Here is a 21,146-nt window from a genome sequence, read left to right as displayed (position 1 = left end):
GAGCCCTTCTTTAGAGCTTTGTGCATTTGGATTGTATTTCACTGTCTTAGGAATTTGATGACTGGGTGCTTCACTGGAAGGCCATATGGGCTGGTAAGGGGGAGTTGTTGGAAATACAGCTTGAGTCTTGCGTCCCACTGCAGGTACAGTTTGGTAGAAGGGATGAAGTGTAACTTATTTCAGTTGACTAGAGGGACTGGAGCATATTGTGAGCTGAAGCATGTGGGGAGGACTAACATCTCTTGAACCTGGCCTGTTTGCCACCTTGAGGTTGGGAAAGCTGGGGGTGAGGAGAGGGTCACAAGGAAGGTGACTGAATCCACAGCCAGTGAGTTACATTCTTGATGTTTCAGGCATGAACCATAACCTCACTGCTCATGTGCCAGGCAAGACTTGGGCACTGAGCTGTCCCCCTAATTTATTTTTCATCCCTTTTTCTCACCCAGCAGGCAAGGCAGTCTTGTGCCTCTGTGCATGGAGGAGTGTAGGGTTTTTTCTGTAGCATCTGACGTGTATGACCTGATCAAACTGTGACAGAACTGCTCTGGCCACCAAAGAAATGGGAAGTGAGACCCTGACTGTGGGGATCCCCATGGCTGCTTCAAGCCCCCAACCTTAAGGCATAACTAAATGGTTTGATAGACTGAGAAAGATCTCCATGGATCAATGGAGGCAGCAGACCTCTAGATCCATGCAGTAAGTGCTACTTCTCCTACAGCCTTTTCAGTGTCCCAGGTGCAAATAACCAAGTATATCTTATCCCAGTGAGACTAGTCAGATGTGATAAATGCCTGTATCTTAAAATGAAGGAAAAGCAGGAGCAGCAGAAAAAAATGGGGCAGAATGCTTCCTGGAAAGGAAAAATAGCTAACCTTTTCTTTTATAACCATCAGACTGTGACCAGTAATAAAAGATCAATCATTTTTACAGGCATATGGTCATGTAATTGTTCAGAACAGAAGGCTCTTTTCAACTGCTAACAGCAGCTTTAAGAGAGGACACTTTGATCATAGGAGCACAACTGGGAAGATGTAGCTCCTCCTAGCAGCACAGGCACTGCCTCTCCTTCCTCCTAAGCACAAGACAGAACAAGCCCTTAAAAGCAGGAGTGTACTGTTCCTATGGGGAACACAGGAACTGAGCCAGTGCAGCACCGGGGCTTCCTTCAAGGAAGGAAACCTTTAAGCATCACACAACTTGGTTTAAAATACACCCCTAGGCCTTTGGGATGTTCCCAGAGGAAGCTGTGCAGCGAAGCTGTGCAGGGTGATAACCAGCAGCACAAACTTGTGAGGCAGAAAAGTAGCTGGGAAGGTCATAACTGAAGCCAGTGTCCCCAGAGGATAAAGGAGGAAGGTCCTCTCCAAGCAAGCGAGGCACAGTAAAACTCACCCCACAGTTCCCTGTCAGTGAAGACACAACTGAAGGCATTTCCTACGAATAGGGACTGGCTCTCCCAGAAAGGAGTGGGGCACATTAAAAACCAGAGCCCCTACAGAGAGGCTGAGTCCTTTTGCTGGCCCAGTGCTGTCCAGGCTGCAGCCAACACTGACACTTGTTCACTGCAGCCTCCCACCAGCAGAGAGCTGCTGCACTCCTGTGGGGAAGGAACACAAGGCACCGTAAGTAAGCAAAGCCCAGTTTTGCAGCCACCACACCTGACTTACCAAGTAAAGAGTAACAGGACAGTAGATCCCTATGGCTTAAAAAAAGTGGCTTTATTACACAACTTTTGAGACATTCATCAGCGGTGGCCCAAGAAGTGAAACCAAACACATATTAACTACACTACTAAGACATGAACTGTTTTTAATGGAGACACATTATTGATCACAATTTATTTCAAAGTCATGAGATGCCAGCAACAGAACAGACTGAATGGGCAGGTCAGGCTGGACAAAGATTTGATTGTAGCCATGGCTGTTGGCTATGGGCAGCAGCACTGAGTTACGCAACAAGGCAACAGTTTCTCTTCTACCTCCCTAACAAAACTGCCAGGGAAGGCCAAGGATGGACTGCTACTGAACTGTGGTATAAACCATGCAAGAGTAACAAATGTGAGAACAGGTGTGTGTAATAAATACTTGATGAGATTAGAGGGGGGGTGCGGGCAGAGGCTCATTTTAAAAAAAAAAATTATCTTCTGCAAGACATTAAAGCTATTTTAGATGTTGTCACCACCACAGTGGGCAGTCCAGTCCAGTAGTGACTAACTGGTACATGGATCAGTTTTGAAACAGTATCCCTCTTCACATGAAAAGGTTTGAACAAATGATTTATCCACTTGCTAAAGCTCTGGGGTTAAAGATGTGATCAGTAATCAACATTTATTTCACACCTAGGCAGAACGACTAAAACTGAAGACTACTGTTCAGCTTCATCTTCAATTACTTCAATTCTGCGAGGCCCGTAGAGTAGAACATAAGCTATATGCCAGTCTCCACCTCCAGATAACCTCAGAATATCTTCAGGTGTAACAATGCTGACTTTATCATCATCAAACTTAATCCATTCATCTGCAAGACAAACAAGAGGATTATTTGTAATTTAGGTACACAAAATATAAGCCTGCTAAACAGCCACTTACATGAAAGAAGCTGTGAAAGGTGGTTAAGAGTGCTGTGATTTTGGTTTTTTACCTTGTTTCCTTTTAACCCAAGACACGTAATGCCCAGAGGAACTTGATCTGCCTTGATGTGTGAGCACTGCCTGCAGGTCATAATAGCCGCAGTTATTAGAACCAATATCTGAAAGAAGAGGGGAAAAACGGTTCTGTGAGACTTACATGAGCAGCTTTAGCATTTTTAACAGCACACAAACCAAAGACGCACCAGCCCCGCTGCAGCACTGTCAGGGTGTGAAACCCCAGGTAGAGCACAGTCTAAATCACTGTGAACCAGAAGCAGCAGCTCTCAGCCAGGACAGCCCCTCAGGAGACCGAGCGTGTCGTCCATTTCTGTGACATAAACACGTATCTTGGGTGTAACGCAAATCCGGGAAGCACAAAGCATCAAAACCATGAGGTATGGTCAGTAAACCTTCTGGATGGGTTGAGCCAATACCTCCTTCCAACACCAGCTGCTGTCTGCATCCAAGGGGAGCCACGAAACTGCAAGGACTGAGGTGCAGAGCACGGGCTGTACGGCGCCGCTGCTGGGAACACCCGGCTGCATCAACCACTCCGCAGTGAGCTCGGTTACACTATTCCATTTTCCAACAGAAAAAAGTCGCTAATTCCCAACGTACCAAGAAGGGTGTTACAGTCCCCAACACGTCCTAACTGCACTTCCCAGCACTCCAGCATGTAACAGTTTTTCACTGTGCTCTCCAGCTAGTCAAACAGCCCCCTCACCTCCCAGGTACTGTGCCACACACAAGCCTCAGGCAGCACCAAAATGGTAACAATTTGGGTACACCAGACCTCCACAATAATTTCTGCACAGTGTCCTCAACATGAGGGTGAATGCATAAGGCATTCGTGGTTCAAGCTCCCCATTCAGCCTGGAGAAGAGAAGGCTTTGGGGAGACTTCACAGCAGCCTTCCAGTGCCTGAAAGTGCCTACAGGAAAGCTGGGGAAGGACTTTTTACAAGGGCTTGTAGTGATAGGACAAGGGTTAATAGTTTTAAACAGATTCAGGTTAGACATCAGGAGGAAATTATTCACCATGAGGGTGGTGAGTCAATGGCCCAGGTTGCCCAGAGAAAGGGTGGATGCCCCCTCCCTGAAAGTGTTCAAGGCCAGGCTGGATGGGGCTCCGAGCAACCTGATGTAGTGGGAGGTGTCCCTGCCCATGCAGGGGGCTTGGAACTAGATGGTCCCTTTAAGGTCTCAAAATATTCCTACAAATAGATAAACATGAGTAAATAGAAAGTTACTTGAAAATAGATTTATATCCTGTACTCACCATCAGGAAAAGAAAATGGTTCATATTTAACTTCTTTCTGTGCACCATCACTTTTGCTAGACTGAAAAACAGAATATGCTGAATTAACGTGGAATGGTCTTGAGAAACCTTTAGCACAATCACAGCATGTTCATTTAAAGATAAGCCTAAACATTTTCTATTCAGCTTCAATCAAGGTCCATTACTATGCTGTATTTCTAGCTGGACATCCAAAAGCCTAATCTGAACAAGCTCACATATTGCCTAGACTGTTTACCCACCAGATTTACAGGCTTGAAGCACAAGAACAATTCTGAAATTGAAGATTTTATTCCTTGTTAGGGACCTACTAAAAGCAGAAGTGGCAACAAGAAAGTACTGGAGACAGACTCTGCATGCCAACACATTCTGTTTAAAATTAGCACTCTTTCCTTGCTCCTCACTGTGTAAAAAGAGATGCTAGTCTTATTCAAATCTGTTAAATGAAACTGTCAAGAGTTAGGCCAGGAGAAGTAAGCAAGCTTGAAAAAAACATGGCTTAAAAACTACAGTTACAGCTCTTTTATTTTTCCCTTCATTGAAGAAAGGCAAGTCAGTTTTAGAGTATGTAGACAGGGTAGGAGATGAAACCATTTACCAAATTTTTAGAATAGAAACTTTTAGCTCACTAGTACTTAAATGGTATCAGTCAGACACGTAGTACTCCCTTGAACAACCCCCTTTCCAGTTGGCAAGGAGGAAATGGTGTAAACAGTGACCTGCCAGCAAGCAGTCATGCTTGAAGAGAATAATTTTCTGTCATTCAGAGAAAACATTTAGGCATAACACTGGTAAGGAGAAGCACTGCATTTCAACACATTTTGAAATAGAAATGTAAGCAAGATGTTTGTCTACAGCATCCATCTCATCCAGCAGTCATACCAAAGCAGATACTGTATTTTCATGAAACTCCACCAAAAAAATCTAAAACTCAATATCAAGGTGTTTGACTGCCAAATAAGAAAACAATATATTTAAGGAAGTAAATTATTCTCCAGTCCTTATTGTAACCCAATTTCAGATGTATGACTTATTTGACCAAATGTCTGTGAAACTGCCAAAAGACTTACATTCTTTGGCTGTTGATTTACTTTTTTATCTTCTAAATCTTTGAATTTTGATCGATAAGAAACCATTTTTTCCTGAAGGTCTGGAGTACACAGCTCATACACATCCAACATAAGAGGAAATTTAACATCCTAGGGAATAAAAAGCATTAAGATTATTACGAGAATTTGGTGCTCCCCTTGAAAGTGTTCTCCCATAGGATGAAAACACTAAGTCAAATTAAGTGCAACATCACATTTATGACAACTTGAACTACAGAAATGTTGCTGACTGTACTTATCTAAAGGGCTACAATACTTTCACAGAAGAATACCTTATTCAGTAGAAATACAACATTATGAATTTCTACATCAAGTATAAATATTTAGATTCTTTATTACCAGCTGTCATACTTTCATACTACAGAAACACCTATGCAGACCTAAAAATGCATGCATAATGACTGTACACTTGCAAAAGTTTGTGTTACCCAAACAAACTTCTAAAATAGTTATCATGTGCCTTCAGGCCTTATTCCCTTGCTTGTCTCTTAAGGAACAGGCATAATCTAGCATGGTGTTCCCTGGGCAGCCAAGGAGGTCTATCAGCCAAGGCCAACAGAAAGCAAAACTGGATCATTTAGCTGGTTCTTGCATTTGTCAGAAAGTCAGACATCTAAAACAACTAATACAGGAAGTGTTTGTTACCATAAACATTTCTCACCAACTTTAGAACTGTCCAGTGACTGAAAGCATGGCCCTCTCTTTAATTAAACATTCTCCTCTGAACCACTGATGAAAAAAGATCAATAAACATCCTTAACAGTATGAGAGCAAATTCACTTCTGTCCCTTACTTCTTGCCCCAGCCTATTTGGTAGCACAGTTTGCCACAAACCATCACAACTGGGAACAAAGCTACTTTGTACTTAAGCAAAGAAACTGCACTGTTAATATTTTTAAATGCAATTTAAAAGCAAATTATTTAGTTAATAGGCTTCAAGGATGAGTTGTCTACCTACAATAAAAACTCATTGAGAAACAAAGAGGAACTGAATTTAAATATGCAGAAAACTTACTCACCTTAAGAACTTTGGCATTCACAGATTCTTTCTCTTTGTAAAAAAATCTAACCATCTGAATAGTCAGGTACGCTGGCAAGCGACTAATTTTAGACTGCAAAAAAAAGTCAGAAGCAGCTATTACTTCAGATATTCACAGATCTTTTACACCTTAAACACTGCTCATCCTAAATTAAAGGCTATTCTGGGGACATATTTGTACACAAACACGTGAGAATGCAACAAGGCCTCCTAATCTGCAGCTCTGTATAGCGGTGTACTCAAAAAAGTAGTTTTCAACTGGTCTTAAATTTCTTGGTAGTGGATATTCAGATGCTTTAGAACATAAATCATATGCTGCTGCAGGAATACTTTGTGTTTTGGGACTGAAAACTGACAGTTGACAAGAATAATAAAGAGAGCAACAAAAGCACCACTCACAGATTTGATATAGAGTGCATTTCTCTGCAGGGTTGGAGAGAGTTTGGTGATTTCCTCTTGAAGTCGCTGTTAAAAACAAAAGGTAGTAACACATGTTCACCATAAAGCATAACTGAAAGAAAAGCACAGCACAGATAAGCAACCATAAACTAAACCTTGTTCTGCCAATCTCTTCTGTTGCTATCAGCCATTACAGTGCACAGAATTATGAAATTTCTTGGCAGAAAGGCCATGCTCATTCATTCATTCAGCTCCAGGCTCATTCCTGAGCCTTGACAACATGAGGTTTCTCAATGCAGAAAATGTGATTCTGTAGGAGCTTGCGACTGGATTTGGTAATGAATTTTAAATTGATTTGGTTATGTATGCATCACGTCATGCTTGGAACACAACTAAAGAAAATCTGAAGCTTCTTCTGATGGGAATATCTGCACATATCTCAACTCTCAGTCTAATGCAGACAGAGCTGCATATAAGGAGACAGGTGGTGACAATCTGCTTCCAGAGACCCTTCCAAATTCAGGGAAAGTCTGGCTTGGTTGTTAGTGTTGTGACTCTCTTGCTACAGCCAATCCAGCATCAGAATTTTAGAAGACCTTTTTCTGGCCTGGAAGTGAGGTCCTTTTTTTTCATAATATTCTTAATTTGTGAGCATTAACTATTTTTTTCTTATTTTTCCTTCTAGATTTCATCAAAAAGGAAAAGCTGATTAAAAGATTATCTGAAAATCATACAACTTGGTCCAGTCCTGTACAAAGTGCTTTCATCCCTGTCCTTATACAAATATTCTGCAAGAGCTGTTACTACAAAGATTTTGTAGCAGTTCCTCTCCTTGTTCCTTCAAATTCTCAAAAAAACTATTGAAACTTAAAAATACATATAAACAAGCAAATACTACTTGATGCGTCATGGAAAACAACACTCACTTCAAAATCAGGAAAATTAAATTTAATTGTTCCATCATCTGTTTGATTTTCTTAGCAACCAAAACGCCATTCTATTTTAAAATTGATTTCTGGACTTCTTGGGAATTGTTTACAGCATGCTTAAATCATGACACTGCTCAGTCTGAAGTGAAAGCCAACTGAACAAACAAGTAGCAAATTGGCTTGCACTCGGTTACCTGCATGAGGATCACATCAGGGTCAAGAAAAAACTCTGATGAAGTCTGCTTTACACACAATTCATTTTCACTGCCATCTTCCCTTTGAATACCAAAGAAAATCTTGGAACTTCATAAAGCCTGGACAGCAGACCTCAATTCCAAGTCACAGACTGAAACCACAGGTTATTTAGAATTTAAGTTAACAACAGTTGTAGTATCTTACCAATTTTAGTCCTGTAAACAGATATTTAACTTCTTGATTGATGAAGCAGCTAAGCTGAAGCAGATTCTCCTTTCCTTTAGTCACTTCCTCTTCTTCAGCTTCTGTACATTTCATGCTTCACAAAATTAAGGAAAACCATCATGCACCAAGAGCTGAACTATTGCTCCAGTGAAAACAACATGCTGAACAGCACAGTAATTTAAACTAATCCTGTGCTTGTGTACCAATAGTGCTTTTACTTCTCATAGTATCAAAAATAAGATTTGAAACAGCCCTTCCTTCTAACCAATCTGTTCCTTTGTGTGTCTAATAATAAGCAGCAGCTCAGGCAGACAGCATACCAAAAAAAAAGAAAGAAGTAAGTTTTTAATCAACATTTAAGCTTGTAAGGCCAGCTTCGTTCTTTATTTCTCCCCCTACCAGCCAACCCCCATGACACAAATCATGCTAACTGGGTGCCAATACTAAGTTATGAAGCCTTCCTGCAACATTATGTTCCATTGTTGTTTACAATTAATGAAGTACTTCTGCTCCTGCTGCTGGCCAGACTTCCTCTTTCTTCCTTCAACATACACAGCCTCCTCTCCCTGCCTCATACATGTCTTCTTCATTGAAATGAAGTCTGTTTCTTCATCATTTTCTACATATTCTTCTAATTGTTCTGTCCAACCCATTGTTTTTCATACTTCTACCCCAATCTTTTTCTCTCATCCACTTCCTTTCTAACTAGGTATTTTTCTAACTGTTCTGAATGCATCTATTCTACACATGCTGCCATAATCACACTTGGAAGGTTTGCAACACTACTTTCCTACCAAGTCTCTTCCTCCTGTCACTGGTCTGTGTATCACTCCTTAGCTACTCATTCCCCTCCTCCCAACTATGTCAGGGATAACAAACATAACAATACAGGGAGAGAGACGCATGACTCTTCCCTTAAAAAAGGCCTTTTCATTACTACCAAGTTAGGAGATCCAGTACATCATCTAACGGGATGTTTCTATTTAGGACAAGCTGGGATTTTGGAGTGCAGAAGTGGGAAGAGAGTAAGATTTAGCATGAGATGCGAGATTCATGTGATCATATGCTTTTTGTCCTTACTAAAAAAAAGCTACTAGAAAGTTGGCAGCCGCATCTCTAGAAATCAAGCTATCTTTTCTGCATGTTTAGCATGCCAAGTGCATCATCAACACTCCCTTACAAGCCAAAAAAAAGGCTATTTAGAACAATGATTACTTTTATTTGGATATAACATGTCAGCATGCTTGAAGTAGATAACTGGTAATCTTCTCTGGGAAGGAAATCCGATACATAAATTCAGGGGGGGTTTTCTGTAAATTTCCACCAGCTTGCCTTCCTACATCATCCTCTCTCTCAAAGTATATACAATCTTAAACTGAAGTTCTATGTACTCCTGCAATACACCATTCTCTCTCTTCCCCAACACACACTTTTATGTTCTATACTATTCTGAAGGGTGCTTTTCATGCTCACTGCAGTCAACTGCTAGAGTGTGAAATGATCATTCTTCATGTCTTGCCTTAGTCTTTAGGATACGCTGTTTCAAATTCAATGCTGAAGAATTGGTCAATTAAACTCTTCTTTTTAGAAGATGCTGCTGTAGCTCCAGAGTCTGTCTGTAAGACAAATTTTCTTATGATGTAACTTTAAATGGCATGTAAAGACAGTCTTCTTTACAGATAAAACAACCCCACTGATTTAAAGGCCTTTCCTTTGTGTATCTATAGGTGCATTTTCTCCTAGTCAATCTCCCTACACAATATAAAACTTTAAAAACAAATACATTAAAGCCACCTCAAAGCATATTACCAAGTAAGATTTCAATCAGGAAGTCACACCTCCCTCCCAACTTATACCTGTCTCAAATTTTAGAGTAGTCTATCAGATCTATCACTCTCCAGAAAACAGTTTACAAAAAAGAAGAGAGTCAGTCTGATAAAGTCTTGGGAAAAACATTAAGTAACTTCTTATCAGGTTTGAAATAGCACATTTTTTTCAGAAAAAAGAGTTCTTATGTGTTAAATTCACAAGTTATCAGGGCCAGCTCCTGCATACTCGGCCATCACCACCCTGGTCCAACACATGCTTTACAAAGCCTAAAGAGAAAGTATTCCTATAGCACACTCCATAGCACAGCTGACATGAAACAGGTACCATTATGCTGATTGGACACATTAGAAAGAATTTTACTTACTGAACTACATACACGTTAAAGAACTCACAAAGAAGATAATAAGATAATTATTAGCGAAAAATACATGAAGCACATATTGAAGCACATGTGAAGTACAGTATTATGAATCTTAACTCTGGCTAGAGTAAGACTACAATTACCTCCATAACTGTATCACCTTCTATGCCTTCCAGCTTCTGCTGTAGTACTCTCATCATCTGCACCCAGCATTCATTGGCATCCTAGGAAGGGAACAGAATGTTAAATCTGACTAGCAATGTTATGATTTAGTAATATCAAACTCAGCAATCTTTGCACTATAAAAACAAAGTACTCCTTAACTAAGAATGTCTCCGTATTCCACCATACATTTTCAGAGCTAGTACTTGATATTACATTCAGCTTTTCTATACAATAAAAAAGCAAACACTCTAATGGAATAAATTATTTTCACAGGAGAACAGAAGTTTTAAAATACTCTTGTTCTAAACTTTCAATGTACTATACAATTTTCAAACAATAAGCTACTAATGGTTCTTTACCTGTTGAAGGTACTGGCCTTGATCACCTTTCTCTGCAAACTGTGGGAAGGCCATATGTAAAAACTGCAGGAGAATGATAGGTGGGATACTGGAGGAAGTTTTATCCATGGAATCAAACAAGTCTCTAAGAGCTTGGAGAAAAAGTAAGTGAATTCTTTGAGAAGTGGAAAAACAATTCAAACATGGCAGGAAGTTTAAAAAGAATAGTGAAACAGCAGCAACACTTAAAGACTGATCACTTAACAGTGTCCAATTTGATCTTTCCAAAGCAGGACCAAAATTGCCAGGTGGCATAACAGGTGCACCTAAGATCTCACTTGTGAACACGATTTTGCAAGCATAAGATGACAATTCTGAGAGTTTGGCACATAGTGCCTTTTCTTTGCTGGCTGCTAACAACAAACAACAAAACAACTTTGAGCAGTAAAAATTTCATTTGAGGAACATGTTTATACAAGAGGACTATACCTAGAGAATATAGCAGGCATTCACAATCTATCCTCTAGAGCAACTTACATTTCACCAAAACTTCCATTTTTTCCAACTACAATATCTAGAAAATACTCATGCTTAATTTAAGACCCAGGAAAAAAAATATGTGTATGCACAGGTGCAGAAAAGTTCATAACTATGTGCAATTTCATGCTACTGACTGCATGACAATACACATGGCTCTTTTTTGCTCCAGACACACTATGTCTTATCTACCCAGGTTAAAGCATTTTAAAATCAAAAAATCACTTCAGAGACACCTGTTAATCCTCACAACAATCCTGTGAGGTAGGAAACAGTCTGCATGATCACTAATTTACAAGTGGAGAGACTAGTGAATGATACTCTTGAATAAGTGAATATAGGCAAGATTACAAGGAACCAAGGTCAGTTGCTTCCTCTCTTTAAGAAATATCTTCACTGACCTTGATAAGACAGACAACTGATATGACACAGCAATTAAAAAAAATGCCATAAGTGTCATGCAGGAGTTCTTGACCAGCTCAGCACCTAAGAACCAACTAATAATTTAAACTATGAAGATTCCTAAAAAGCAGAGCTGTCACCTTAACAAAAAATATATACAAAACTAACAAGGGACACAAAGTAAAGGCAGTGAAAAGGGGAGGGGCAGGCATGGCTGTATAGAGTAACCATTGAACTTACCACCCCAAAATTCGATCAGCAGGCATACCCACAAACTGGACCTTTCCTTCCTTATATTGTTTTGTTTTTCCTTAAATGGACTGGTAGAAATCCCAGTGTCCTGGCCCAGCATCTTAGTGGGGCAATGAAATAGAGTAAAAAAAGAAAAAGTGGACAAGTAGTACCCTTGTTCAAGTGTAAGGGGTCTAACTAGAATTCTAGTTAGAACTTGGAGATACGGGGCCATTGTGAGCTCCCACATTGTGAGCACTCAGACCACCACAACTGAGCAACTTTCCTTTTGAAGACACTACTTTCTATTTCACTTATGAAACCTGGATTTTTAGGGTAAAGCTAAGACCAATGGTAGAGCATGTTACCACCTCAGCAATAATGCTCAGCCAATAAATCACATTAAAAAATAGAAATGAAATATATATTCTAGGAGAACAGCATCAGCCTACCATTAAGTGAAACAAAGAACTGTACACTAGAATATTTCTACACTAAATGATCAACAGATGGATGCAGTCTGCTTTTGGAAGTTCCAATCACTTTATGCCTACATGCAAACCAGAGATATAAATGATTTATATCTAAGCCTAGGTCATACTTGAATATATTTTTTCCTAGTGTGCAGCTAACATGCAGCGACGTATGCTTTGCAGTTATGGTCAGAATAACCTTTAGAGGCACAAACAACAGAGTAAAATGAATCCTCCAGTGCTAGCAGATCTGAAATTCCTAAGAAGTATGCACTAAAAAAAAAATTAAAAATGCAGCGCTTTTCATCTGCAGTTAGCAGGAAACCACACAGTAGCCTAAACCTATGCTCTGCTCTAAACACCAACCTGCAGTGATGTATTGAGCAGAGGCCATTTCTCCCGAAGCTCTTAAGGCACCACCATACCTAAAAGAGAATACAAATATTTTGTATGCAATTAAGTACAATCAAGAAGACCAGCCAGGTTTTTTAATCAGAAAACAGGAAGTAGCTGGATTTATTTAAATGTATCAAAAGAAATCAATCACCAAAACAGAAGTAACTGTAGATAAGATTTACTCACGCTTGCTTGAAAGTCTCAGCTATTTTACAAGCACTGCATGAAAGCAAAGGACAACTGGCATCCTTGAGACAACAAACGCAAAGTAAGAAGTCTGGACACATCACTGCTGTGTTTTTAATCCTGTTGCCTCAAAAACTCAATCTATTTTTAAAGAAACTGAAAAAAAGTCTGAATAAAAGCTACTCCATTTCTGAAACATTTGCCACAGCTTTTTCTGACACATGCTAAAAGCCACCTTGAAGGAGAGATGGCAGATAAAATGCAGAGATGGAGGGCAGGCTTCCTTCCTCCCTTCAAAGCACAGGCAAAACAGAGAGAGGAGAAACATCTTTCTTAGGGAGATAAGTCCTACACTGAAAAAGCAAGGGTGTCCACCCATATTACTAGAACCTACCACTCTTCTTTGAATGATATCTTAATTTACCAGCTGCAGGAGAAACAGATGGCCTCCTCAAAGCATACGAGCACTCAAGCAAAAAAAAATCCCCTGCATGCTTTAATTTCAAGACTAAACTTTAAACATTCTGTCCATTGCTAGATGACAAGCAGGAAACTTTCCATCCGACATGCTACAAAACATCTCTCCTTGTAGAAATTGACAGAGCAACGGGTGAGAAATGAAGCCATAATAGTCAGTTTTCCCAAGTCAGTTCTTTCACCTCTCTCCCACTGCCATATACCCTTCCATGCTGTTGTCAAGCAGAGGAAGGCCAAACACAGTCACTAAGTCTCCAGGGGAAAACAGAGCAGCTGCCTGTGAATCTGACTTCCCACAGACTATCAGGCCACATCTTGTATTGCAGTCTGCCAGTTTTATAGGGTACATTTTGACATTTGATACACTAAATTTGTCAAAGACTCTGATTCGGTGCAGTAACTCAAGAGTCCTTTAAATGGAAATAAACAGACTTTTCTAAAAGGGTAACAATGAAACAAGAAAAAGCTTTAAAATAAAGGTTTTGTACTTCACAAATAGTTCTCAGTGCTAAATAATTAATGCTCACCTGCTAACAGAATGAAAAAAAATTATAAGTACTTAAATAACTACCATTTACAATAATCTAGAATATCCTGTTCAGTACCAAGGTAGCAAGAAAGCAATGTTTTTTAAAGGAATTAAGTTAACCCTAAGATGGTAATGGTCTATCTAATCCTCACTTTTTTCAAATCCTAAAGGTTTTCTCATTATAATTGATCTGGAGGAGAAACTCAGGCTCACATTGCCATGTATTCTTTTTTCCACCTATCATCATAATTGTCAAGTTTCTTGTAAATTCCTCATCAAAAAAATGGTCATTTTCACATTTCAGCCCATAAGAACAACAAAAAAAAAGATTCAGGAAAGTTATTCTACAATTAGAACAAATGAAACAAATTCCATAAGGGCATGTCTTCTGTTTCCTACATATCCACATAACACCAACTCCAGCTTATTGCAGTTTGTCTCCACAATACCACCCATGATCCTATCTCAGAGCTTCCTGCTGTACCTCCAAGTACCAAATGTTGGTAACAGAAAGGCAGAATTTCATGCCTAAAAACACATTTTGCAACACAGTCATTAAAAAAATACTCCTCAAAGGAACAGGACTCCTTTACAATTCTTTTATACAGAACAAGACTGTACAAACTAACACTAGTAAACAGGGTTAGGAGTTCAGTAGCTTGTTTAAGCATTTTAACCAGTCTTGATAGGAACTAATTGTTAGCTAGGCAAAACACATTCTCTCCACTAAAAGACAGTTCCAAGAAATACATAGTCTTAAGTTCTTTAAAAAGTACAGACTAACACAGCCATAGGATAAACTTTAATCGATCACTATGTTAATCTTGAATAGATTTAAAGAGTAACAAACTGTTACAATAATCCATACCGGTATAAAGATGAGCGCTGCACAAAGTATCTATTTCATAAGATAAAGAAAACGTTTTTGTCCTGGTATTTTTGTACTGAACCCTACCTTTTAAGGGCCTCTTTCACTTCTGGCACTGAGCGGATACACTGAACCGTAGCATTCATATAGCAAGTGTTGCCAAGGTTTGTCAATCCACATGGTAACTCCATCTACCAAAAAACGTACAAGGATTCTTGAAGGTCTGAGAGAGATGTGCAACCGTTTTTGTATAAACGCTGTCATTTGACATAAGCTTGTAAGAAAAGGAATTATCAGAGATGTGCAAAACCTGGAATATTCCATCAAGCTTCATGAAATTTTTCAGATCCATTTTCTGATTATATCAATCATTTCACCATTTAGTGCTTTTAGAGGACATCCAGGGATGCTTTGAAGTATTTTTTCTGTGCATGTAATGAACGTATTCTTCAAGCAGGCAGACATTCAGAAAATGGAATTATGACCTCATTCAAGTTTTGACCTTAAAATTCTATTTCTATGAAATTTCCACATGAATACATTAGTAGAAAACAGTGACGTTTTAATCAAAATCAGTTTTTCAGTGAAACTCTGAATGTGATCAAGTTCATAGCTAGAAACAAAAGCTTTATTTGAACTCCTCTCCTGAAGCTTGCAACAGATCACTAATTTGATTCTTTCAGGCAACTTGGATTTCTAAAGTTTTGACAAATGTGAAAGCCAGCTAGTAACTAAACTGACCAGTTTCAGAAACAACTATAAATTACAATATAATAGCATTTTTCTTTTCTCTTTTTTTTTTCCCTTTTTCATCCTGCATATTTGAGTAGTTGTCAGGGAAAAGCACATAGTTTAAGGAAATTGAAGTAGCACTGCATACTACTACCACTTAATTATTTTAGCAAGAGAGAATTCATTTATCTGTGCGTTCCATTTTTAATGAGCACATGCAGCACAGACCACTGAATTCGGATGTAAACAAACATTTTACTCAGAGAAATGTAATGTGCCCCACTTCTTCAAAATGTTATCCGATACTGAATCATCTCACTGTTTGTCTCAGTTACCTCAAAGTCTGTGCATATAGTTAGTCTAAAAAAATGCATAAATATCCTTCACCTCCTACCTGCTGGTGCCATGGAAAGCATTAAATACTAAAGTAGATCTGTTTTCATACAGACATGCATAAAAATATTCCCATTCTGCATGCACATTTAAAAACAGTCATGGAATTAAGTATGACAAAGAGATCCTATCTAGTTCAAATGACTGATGAGAAAATTAAGCCTTTCCAATTGTAAAAGAGGAAACAATTCAAACTGAAGTTACTTCATGAAAAAAAACTGGTTAATTATGCTCTTCCAGACTTTACCCACATAAAGGAAAACAGATAATCTATTCCAATAATATCAAACTTATTTTTCATACAGAAAAGATTATCTAATACTACTAACAAAACCAAGCAAAGTCCAGGACATTAACATAGCAAGAGCAATAGAACTTTGCCTTCAAAAACATCAGCAAGGCTATTTTTAGAAAATTTACTAAGCTGCCTGCTTACAAAAAAAACCCCAACATTCGTTATACGACTTTAATTTCAAAGTCCAGACTTCTCATCACTGCTACCAGCTGTGTCATCAACATAAATTTGCATTTCTTTGAGAAGCTATAAAAGCTATGCAGACATTAAAGTTTCAAAATCCATTTTTAAGTAACTGCAAGCATTTAAAAGCTTGCCATTATTCCAAGGTTTACAAGACACCAAAGTTTGAAATATGCTTACAGCTGAAGCCAACTGCTCCTCTGTCATGTCTTCTACAAAGACAGGTCGAGCAACTGGCTCTTCCGGAAGCGCATCTGCAGAACCCATCATTAATAAGGTCATCCCCTTGAAACACAGTAAAAACAGTGGTAAGTATTTAAGGGCAGTTATTTCCACTTAAAAAAAATAGAAATCAAATTCTTAAGCTCTTGATTTATTTCAGCTATTTCCCCCAAAATAAACACAATCTTTCTCTAAGTTTACAGAACTGCTGTTTCTTAAAGGTGTACCTTAACTTTCTCCTTATCTAGAAAATACAGCTAGCTGACCATGCAATATTCTGATAGGGACTGAATTTAAACATTCATTAAATACTTCCAGGTGAAGTGTTCAGAAAAGCTCTCTTCCTGATGGACCACTAGGGATCAAGCAACTTCAACACTTCACTCTTCCCCTAAGTCTTAGAGTACTAGCTTTACAGCTTGAAACCACAGCACAGCTAAATTCCAGTTTGAAAGAACCTACAGCGTTTGAGCTTCTCAAGCCACAGAGTGTCAAGTTCTCAAATCCAGAACTCTCTAAACAACAACAAAAACATCCCCTATCTTCAGCCTAGAATCTGGGGTAACATTTCAGATAGATGCAGGTAATAATGAGCACCACAGCCCTGAGTTCAGATTCTTTTCACCTGAAAAGCAAGTGGGAAAAGGAAGCACTGTCTCCTTTGGTCTGACAAGTCCTGAGGACACTAATTGAAAAGTGAAAAATTACAAAAATGACCTGTCAGTTTAGGCATGAGGACTCACATTCAAGAGAGGGGAAAAAAAAAGCAATTGAGTTACCATGCTTGCTGGACTTGCATAAGGAAATGGAGTTTTTCATCATTCAAAAGAAGTACATGTATACAATATGATCTATCAAAGGGGGAGAAAATGTCTGTCTGGGGCCATAAAAAATAATGTGCTAAGGAAAAGGATGAACAACAGCACGGAAAGAACCTGTTTTGACAGTGTAAATAAATCCCTAGAACTTGTACATAACATCATTAAAATTAATAAAGGCACCAATTAGCATAACAGTAGGCAGAAAAGAGCAAGACTATTACGTACTGGTAGTTTTGCTGAACGGCTTTGCTACAAGAGCTGCAGCTAGAAGCTGCTAATCGGCACTTGTGAACTAATTACAAGGGTAAGAGTAATGCAATCTAATTCAATCTGCTCAGTGAAGAACTCAGCAGAACCAACACCACAAAGATGTTACAGAATACCTACCAAAAGTAAAATTGCCAAAAAACCTCATATAAAAACCTTTAGGATTCCCAGTGACAATATTACATAGGTAAGAAACACAAATACACTGATTTTTTGTTTTCTTTTTGAACTAGTTGATGGCATGAATACCCATTACTGATGGCTTTGCTTTTAAACAGCAGCTGTTTAGTAGAGCACAAATTTCAGCAGGCTGATACAAAAGGAAACAGGCAGAGCTCTAACTTCAGGGTTTGTAATGCCATGACTTTCCATGCTAGGGATGTTACAAGCACAAGGGACCACAGACAGTGCCCAGGTTCACAAATCCTCTCTACATAACATTGCTTATTGTCATGGTCACAGAGAAGCAACACAGAATGACAACTGGTCTGACCTAGAATACTTCTTGTAAAAAACAGAGAAATCATATGCCCCCAAGTACTTCAGGAGGATGGTGTATCTTACCTAGTGATGTCAAAAAAAGGTTTTTTTACAAATCAATGGTGAGAACTCTGCTAGAATGCTTAGGTATGACAACTATAAAATTATTTTTTATCAAGGTCTGATTTTTGAAGAGCTACTCATTCAAACAGCAACAGCAAGAACTTGACGCATTTCTTTAAAAGCCAAAAGAAAAACCAAACTAGTAAAATGTAGTTATTCCTCAGAACTTACATTTTTTATTTTCAGGTTCCCCCAGTCATCATCCTGTATTAGAAATGAAATAAAAGATGAGTTAATTATCTTGCAGCAAAAGACAAGCAAGTATTTTCATTAATATTAAAAACATTGCATTTCATCCAAGATTCCACAATATTAACTATTTAAACATCAACAAGTCTTGTCTGACTAAAATAAAAGGCAGTCAAGTTGTCTTCTCAATAAGGTTCTTCATCTGTTGTTCAACACTGCTGAGCTGCAAACAACTTCCTGTAAAAAAGCTGCCTGTAACACATCACTCTAGAAAGTCTCCAGCAAAGAAGTGCCAGGGAAACTTTCCTCACACAAGCTAAAAAGCAAAAAGTTCCATTCAGATTCTGAACATTAAAAAGGATTAGAAAAATAGCCACCAAGCAGAGCAGTGTTTGATATAAAAGAGTGAAGAAGTGTTTTAAAACAGCAGTGTGCCTCCCAATCATTTAGCAACAAATGGCCAGTGTTTTCTAGTAGCAGGCAATGAATCATACAGAATTATTTCTGAAAAGTGTAGTCAGTTTAATACATAAAATGAAAGATCTTCTGGAGAAACACTGGCATTGTTCATCTTCTTATAATGTAATAAAGTTAGAAATAATATAAAAAACCACAGATTTCTACCTTCAGAGTTCCTCCTTTGACCATAACCTTCTGTCTAGCTGGCTGAACTCCAGTCAGTGCAAACAACTGAGCTTTGAAGACCATTGGAGGTTCATCGGTGTTAAGCTCCACACCATCGAATTTCTCTTTTCCCCACTTCACATTAACTGCAAATAAAATGTTCTGAAATTAGATTATTTCCTAGTATACAAAAATGTAATTACCAAGATTAATCCAGTATTTCAAATTCCAGACTTTATACCACCTCAAAATACACAGCTTTTAACTCCAAAACTCATCGATAACCAATCTAAAGGAAACCTTTTCTACAAGGTGTCTCAGCCATCAGAACATACTATGCCCAAGTCATCTAAAAACATCCTACAAAACCATTGTAAGCAACATACATACTGAGAAACTTTGCAAGCAACAAATATGTCTAATAGCAAGAGACATTATCTGGGCAAATCTCCATGAAAGCAGCTCAAAAGCAGCACTCCCAGTCTCTTGGTACTGTTCATTGCAAACAAATTTCTGAAGGAAGTTAAGACGCGAGACTCTCCATTCCAGGTTTCCACAGCATTCCTGTTCTCCTTCAATGACAAATACCATGCTCTTTCAAAGCAAAGCAACAGTTTGAGAGCCACGGGTTTGGCTATCAGTGTCGTTCACGTGGAGCTACCTGAGCAGGTAAGTGTGCATCAAGACCAGGCCCGTAAAACAGCACACTTCCTGCTTCCTTCCCATGGAAGGTCAGCCTGACAGTGCCCTCTACACCATCATCACTGCACTCCTCCTCAGGTTTGAAAGTCTTCATACAAACAATGTCCCTGCATGCAAATACAGACAACAGCTCCAGAAGCCTTGATCCCAGTAAAAGGTGCAGGACTGGAATGAAGAACTGAAGTGAAATTTTGTCAGGTGAAGTGTTAACTCTTGATGCTGGAAATGGGATCATCAGCAAAACAACAGAACAATACAAAGTCATGTTAACTTCACTTTAGTAAAGCTAGTACTGACCAAGAGTAAACAAAAATGCCTGGAATAAACAGCGTGTTTCTAATGAATAGTTACACATCTTTCATCACTTCCTATGGCTGTTGCAGGCATACAAGGCTACTTTTGCAAGATGAAGTTTTGGTGAAAGTCTGCAAAATATATATATACATATATATATAATATATAATATATATATGCAATATATACTGCATGCAGTTATTTCCTATGTGCACAGCAAGTGGCTGAAATACCATACTTTAAGAAAGTTTTTTTAAAACCTTCCCAGAAGTTTCAGATTTCAGATGGATGCAGGGCTTGTGATTGGTAGTAAGGAAGAATCAAAACTTAAGTCTAAATCAGCCTATAAAGCAATTCATGTTATTGGGGTTTTTTCAGTATTTCAAGCAGAAAGTATCTTCTGATCTTTTAAAAAAACAGAATTTATTCTTTTGCATATTTCAGACCTACCAAGCACAAGCCTTTTCCCATTTTCCAGGAAGACAACCTACTCTGTCACTGAACAAATCAGGCCCATAGTTTTCAATGTTTTGCATTTTGGAACAGTCATGCATTCACTGCTAAATATGCAGAAGAGTTAGCAGTTGTGATCCTGTAGTGTCATCATTTTTGACAACTCAGTACTCAAGAAGAGGAAGCTGAAGAGCACAAGCATCTTCTCTTCAGAGATGTCTGAAATGTCACCAAATGTTTCCAAAATGGAAGAGAAAGTTGTGAATTTGAAAACAAGAAGAAAAAGGAAGCAGGTATTTGAACAGAAAGCACAGCTCATACAGAAGTGCTTGAGCTCAGGAGAAGCCCTGTTATACCGACATCAGGATTCCAATTTGCCAATCACAATCAAAACGCAGAGAAACAGGGACACGGGTGTGTACTGAGGCCGCCTACAATCTGCTCCTCAGGTGCTAACAAATCCTGAGGCCAGACCTGTGGAAGACAAAACACCCCAGCAACCGGTCCTAGAAGTGCCACTGGGCGCTTTGCTGTTGCAGGCAACACCAGAAGCTTCTTCTCTTCGCAGCAAGGAGGGAAGAGTGGGATGCGATGCGAGTCAAGAAAACGTTGACTCCTTTTTAACACGGAACTAAATAAAGGGTTACAGAAGAGCGGCGGCAGGCGCACCCGAACCTGGGGGCGCAGGATTAGGGCTCCCCCGCGGGGCAGCAGCACCTCCCTCCGCACCAAACTCAAACCAAGCGAGACGGGAC

The 21,146-nt window shown here is 39.0% G+C and overlaps 1 protein-coding gene across 1 annotated transcript; it reads right to left on the bottom strand.

The window, feature by feature from the left end:
* Nucleotides 1-1,701: 1,701 nt before the first annotated feature.
* Nucleotides 1,702-20,474, bottom strand: USP14 (ubiquitin specific peptidase 14 (tRNA-guanine transglycosylase)). The gene is made up of 17 exons (XM_010006919.1): nucleotides 20,389-20,474; nucleotides 19,604-19,751; nucleotides 18,943-19,104; nucleotides 18,301-18,333; nucleotides 16,397-16,501; nucleotides 14,701-14,804; nucleotides 12,524-12,582; nucleotides 10,536-10,666; nucleotides 10,155-10,235; nucleotides 9,357-9,436; nucleotides 7,800-7,914; nucleotides 6,472-6,537; nucleotides 6,053-6,145; nucleotides 4,995-5,123; nucleotides 3,907-3,967; nucleotides 2,640-2,747; nucleotides 1,702-2,516 (listed from the first exon to the last, which is right to left on the bottom strand). The coding sequence occupies exons 1-17, from the start codon at nucleotides 20,472-20,474 to the stop codon at nucleotides 2,365-2,367; spliced, it is 1,713 nt and encodes a 570-aa protein (XP_010005221.1). The 3' UTR covers nucleotides 1,702-2,364.
* Nucleotides 20,475-21,146: the final 672 nt, after the last annotated feature.

The sequence above is a fragment of the Chaetura pelagica genome, unplaced genomic scaffold (genome assembly GCF_000747805.2).
Source record: "Chaetura pelagica isolate M959 unplaced genomic scaffold, ChaPel_1.0 scaffold109, whole genome shotgun sequence".
Lineage (NCBI taxonomy): Eukaryota > Metazoa > Chordata > Aves > Apodiformes > Apodidae > Chaetura > Chaetura pelagica.
This window is presented reverse-complemented; position numbering and strand designations above follow the sequence as displayed.

Bases quoted from the DNA above. Each gene is read 5' to 3' on its own strand.
- USP14 (XM_010006919.1), bottom strand. From the start codon at position 20,474: ATGCAAAACATTGAAAACTATGGGCCTGATTTGTTCAGTGACAGAGTA. The intron at 9,437-10,154 runs GTAATTGTAGTC...TTTGTCTTACAG, and splicing joins AAGGTGATACAGTTATGGAG to ACAGACTCTGGAGCTACAGC. The intron at 3,968-4,994 runs GTAAGTCTTTTG...TCTGTTTTTCAG, and splicing joins TAAATCAACAGCCAAAGAAT to TCTAGCAAAAGTGATGGTGC.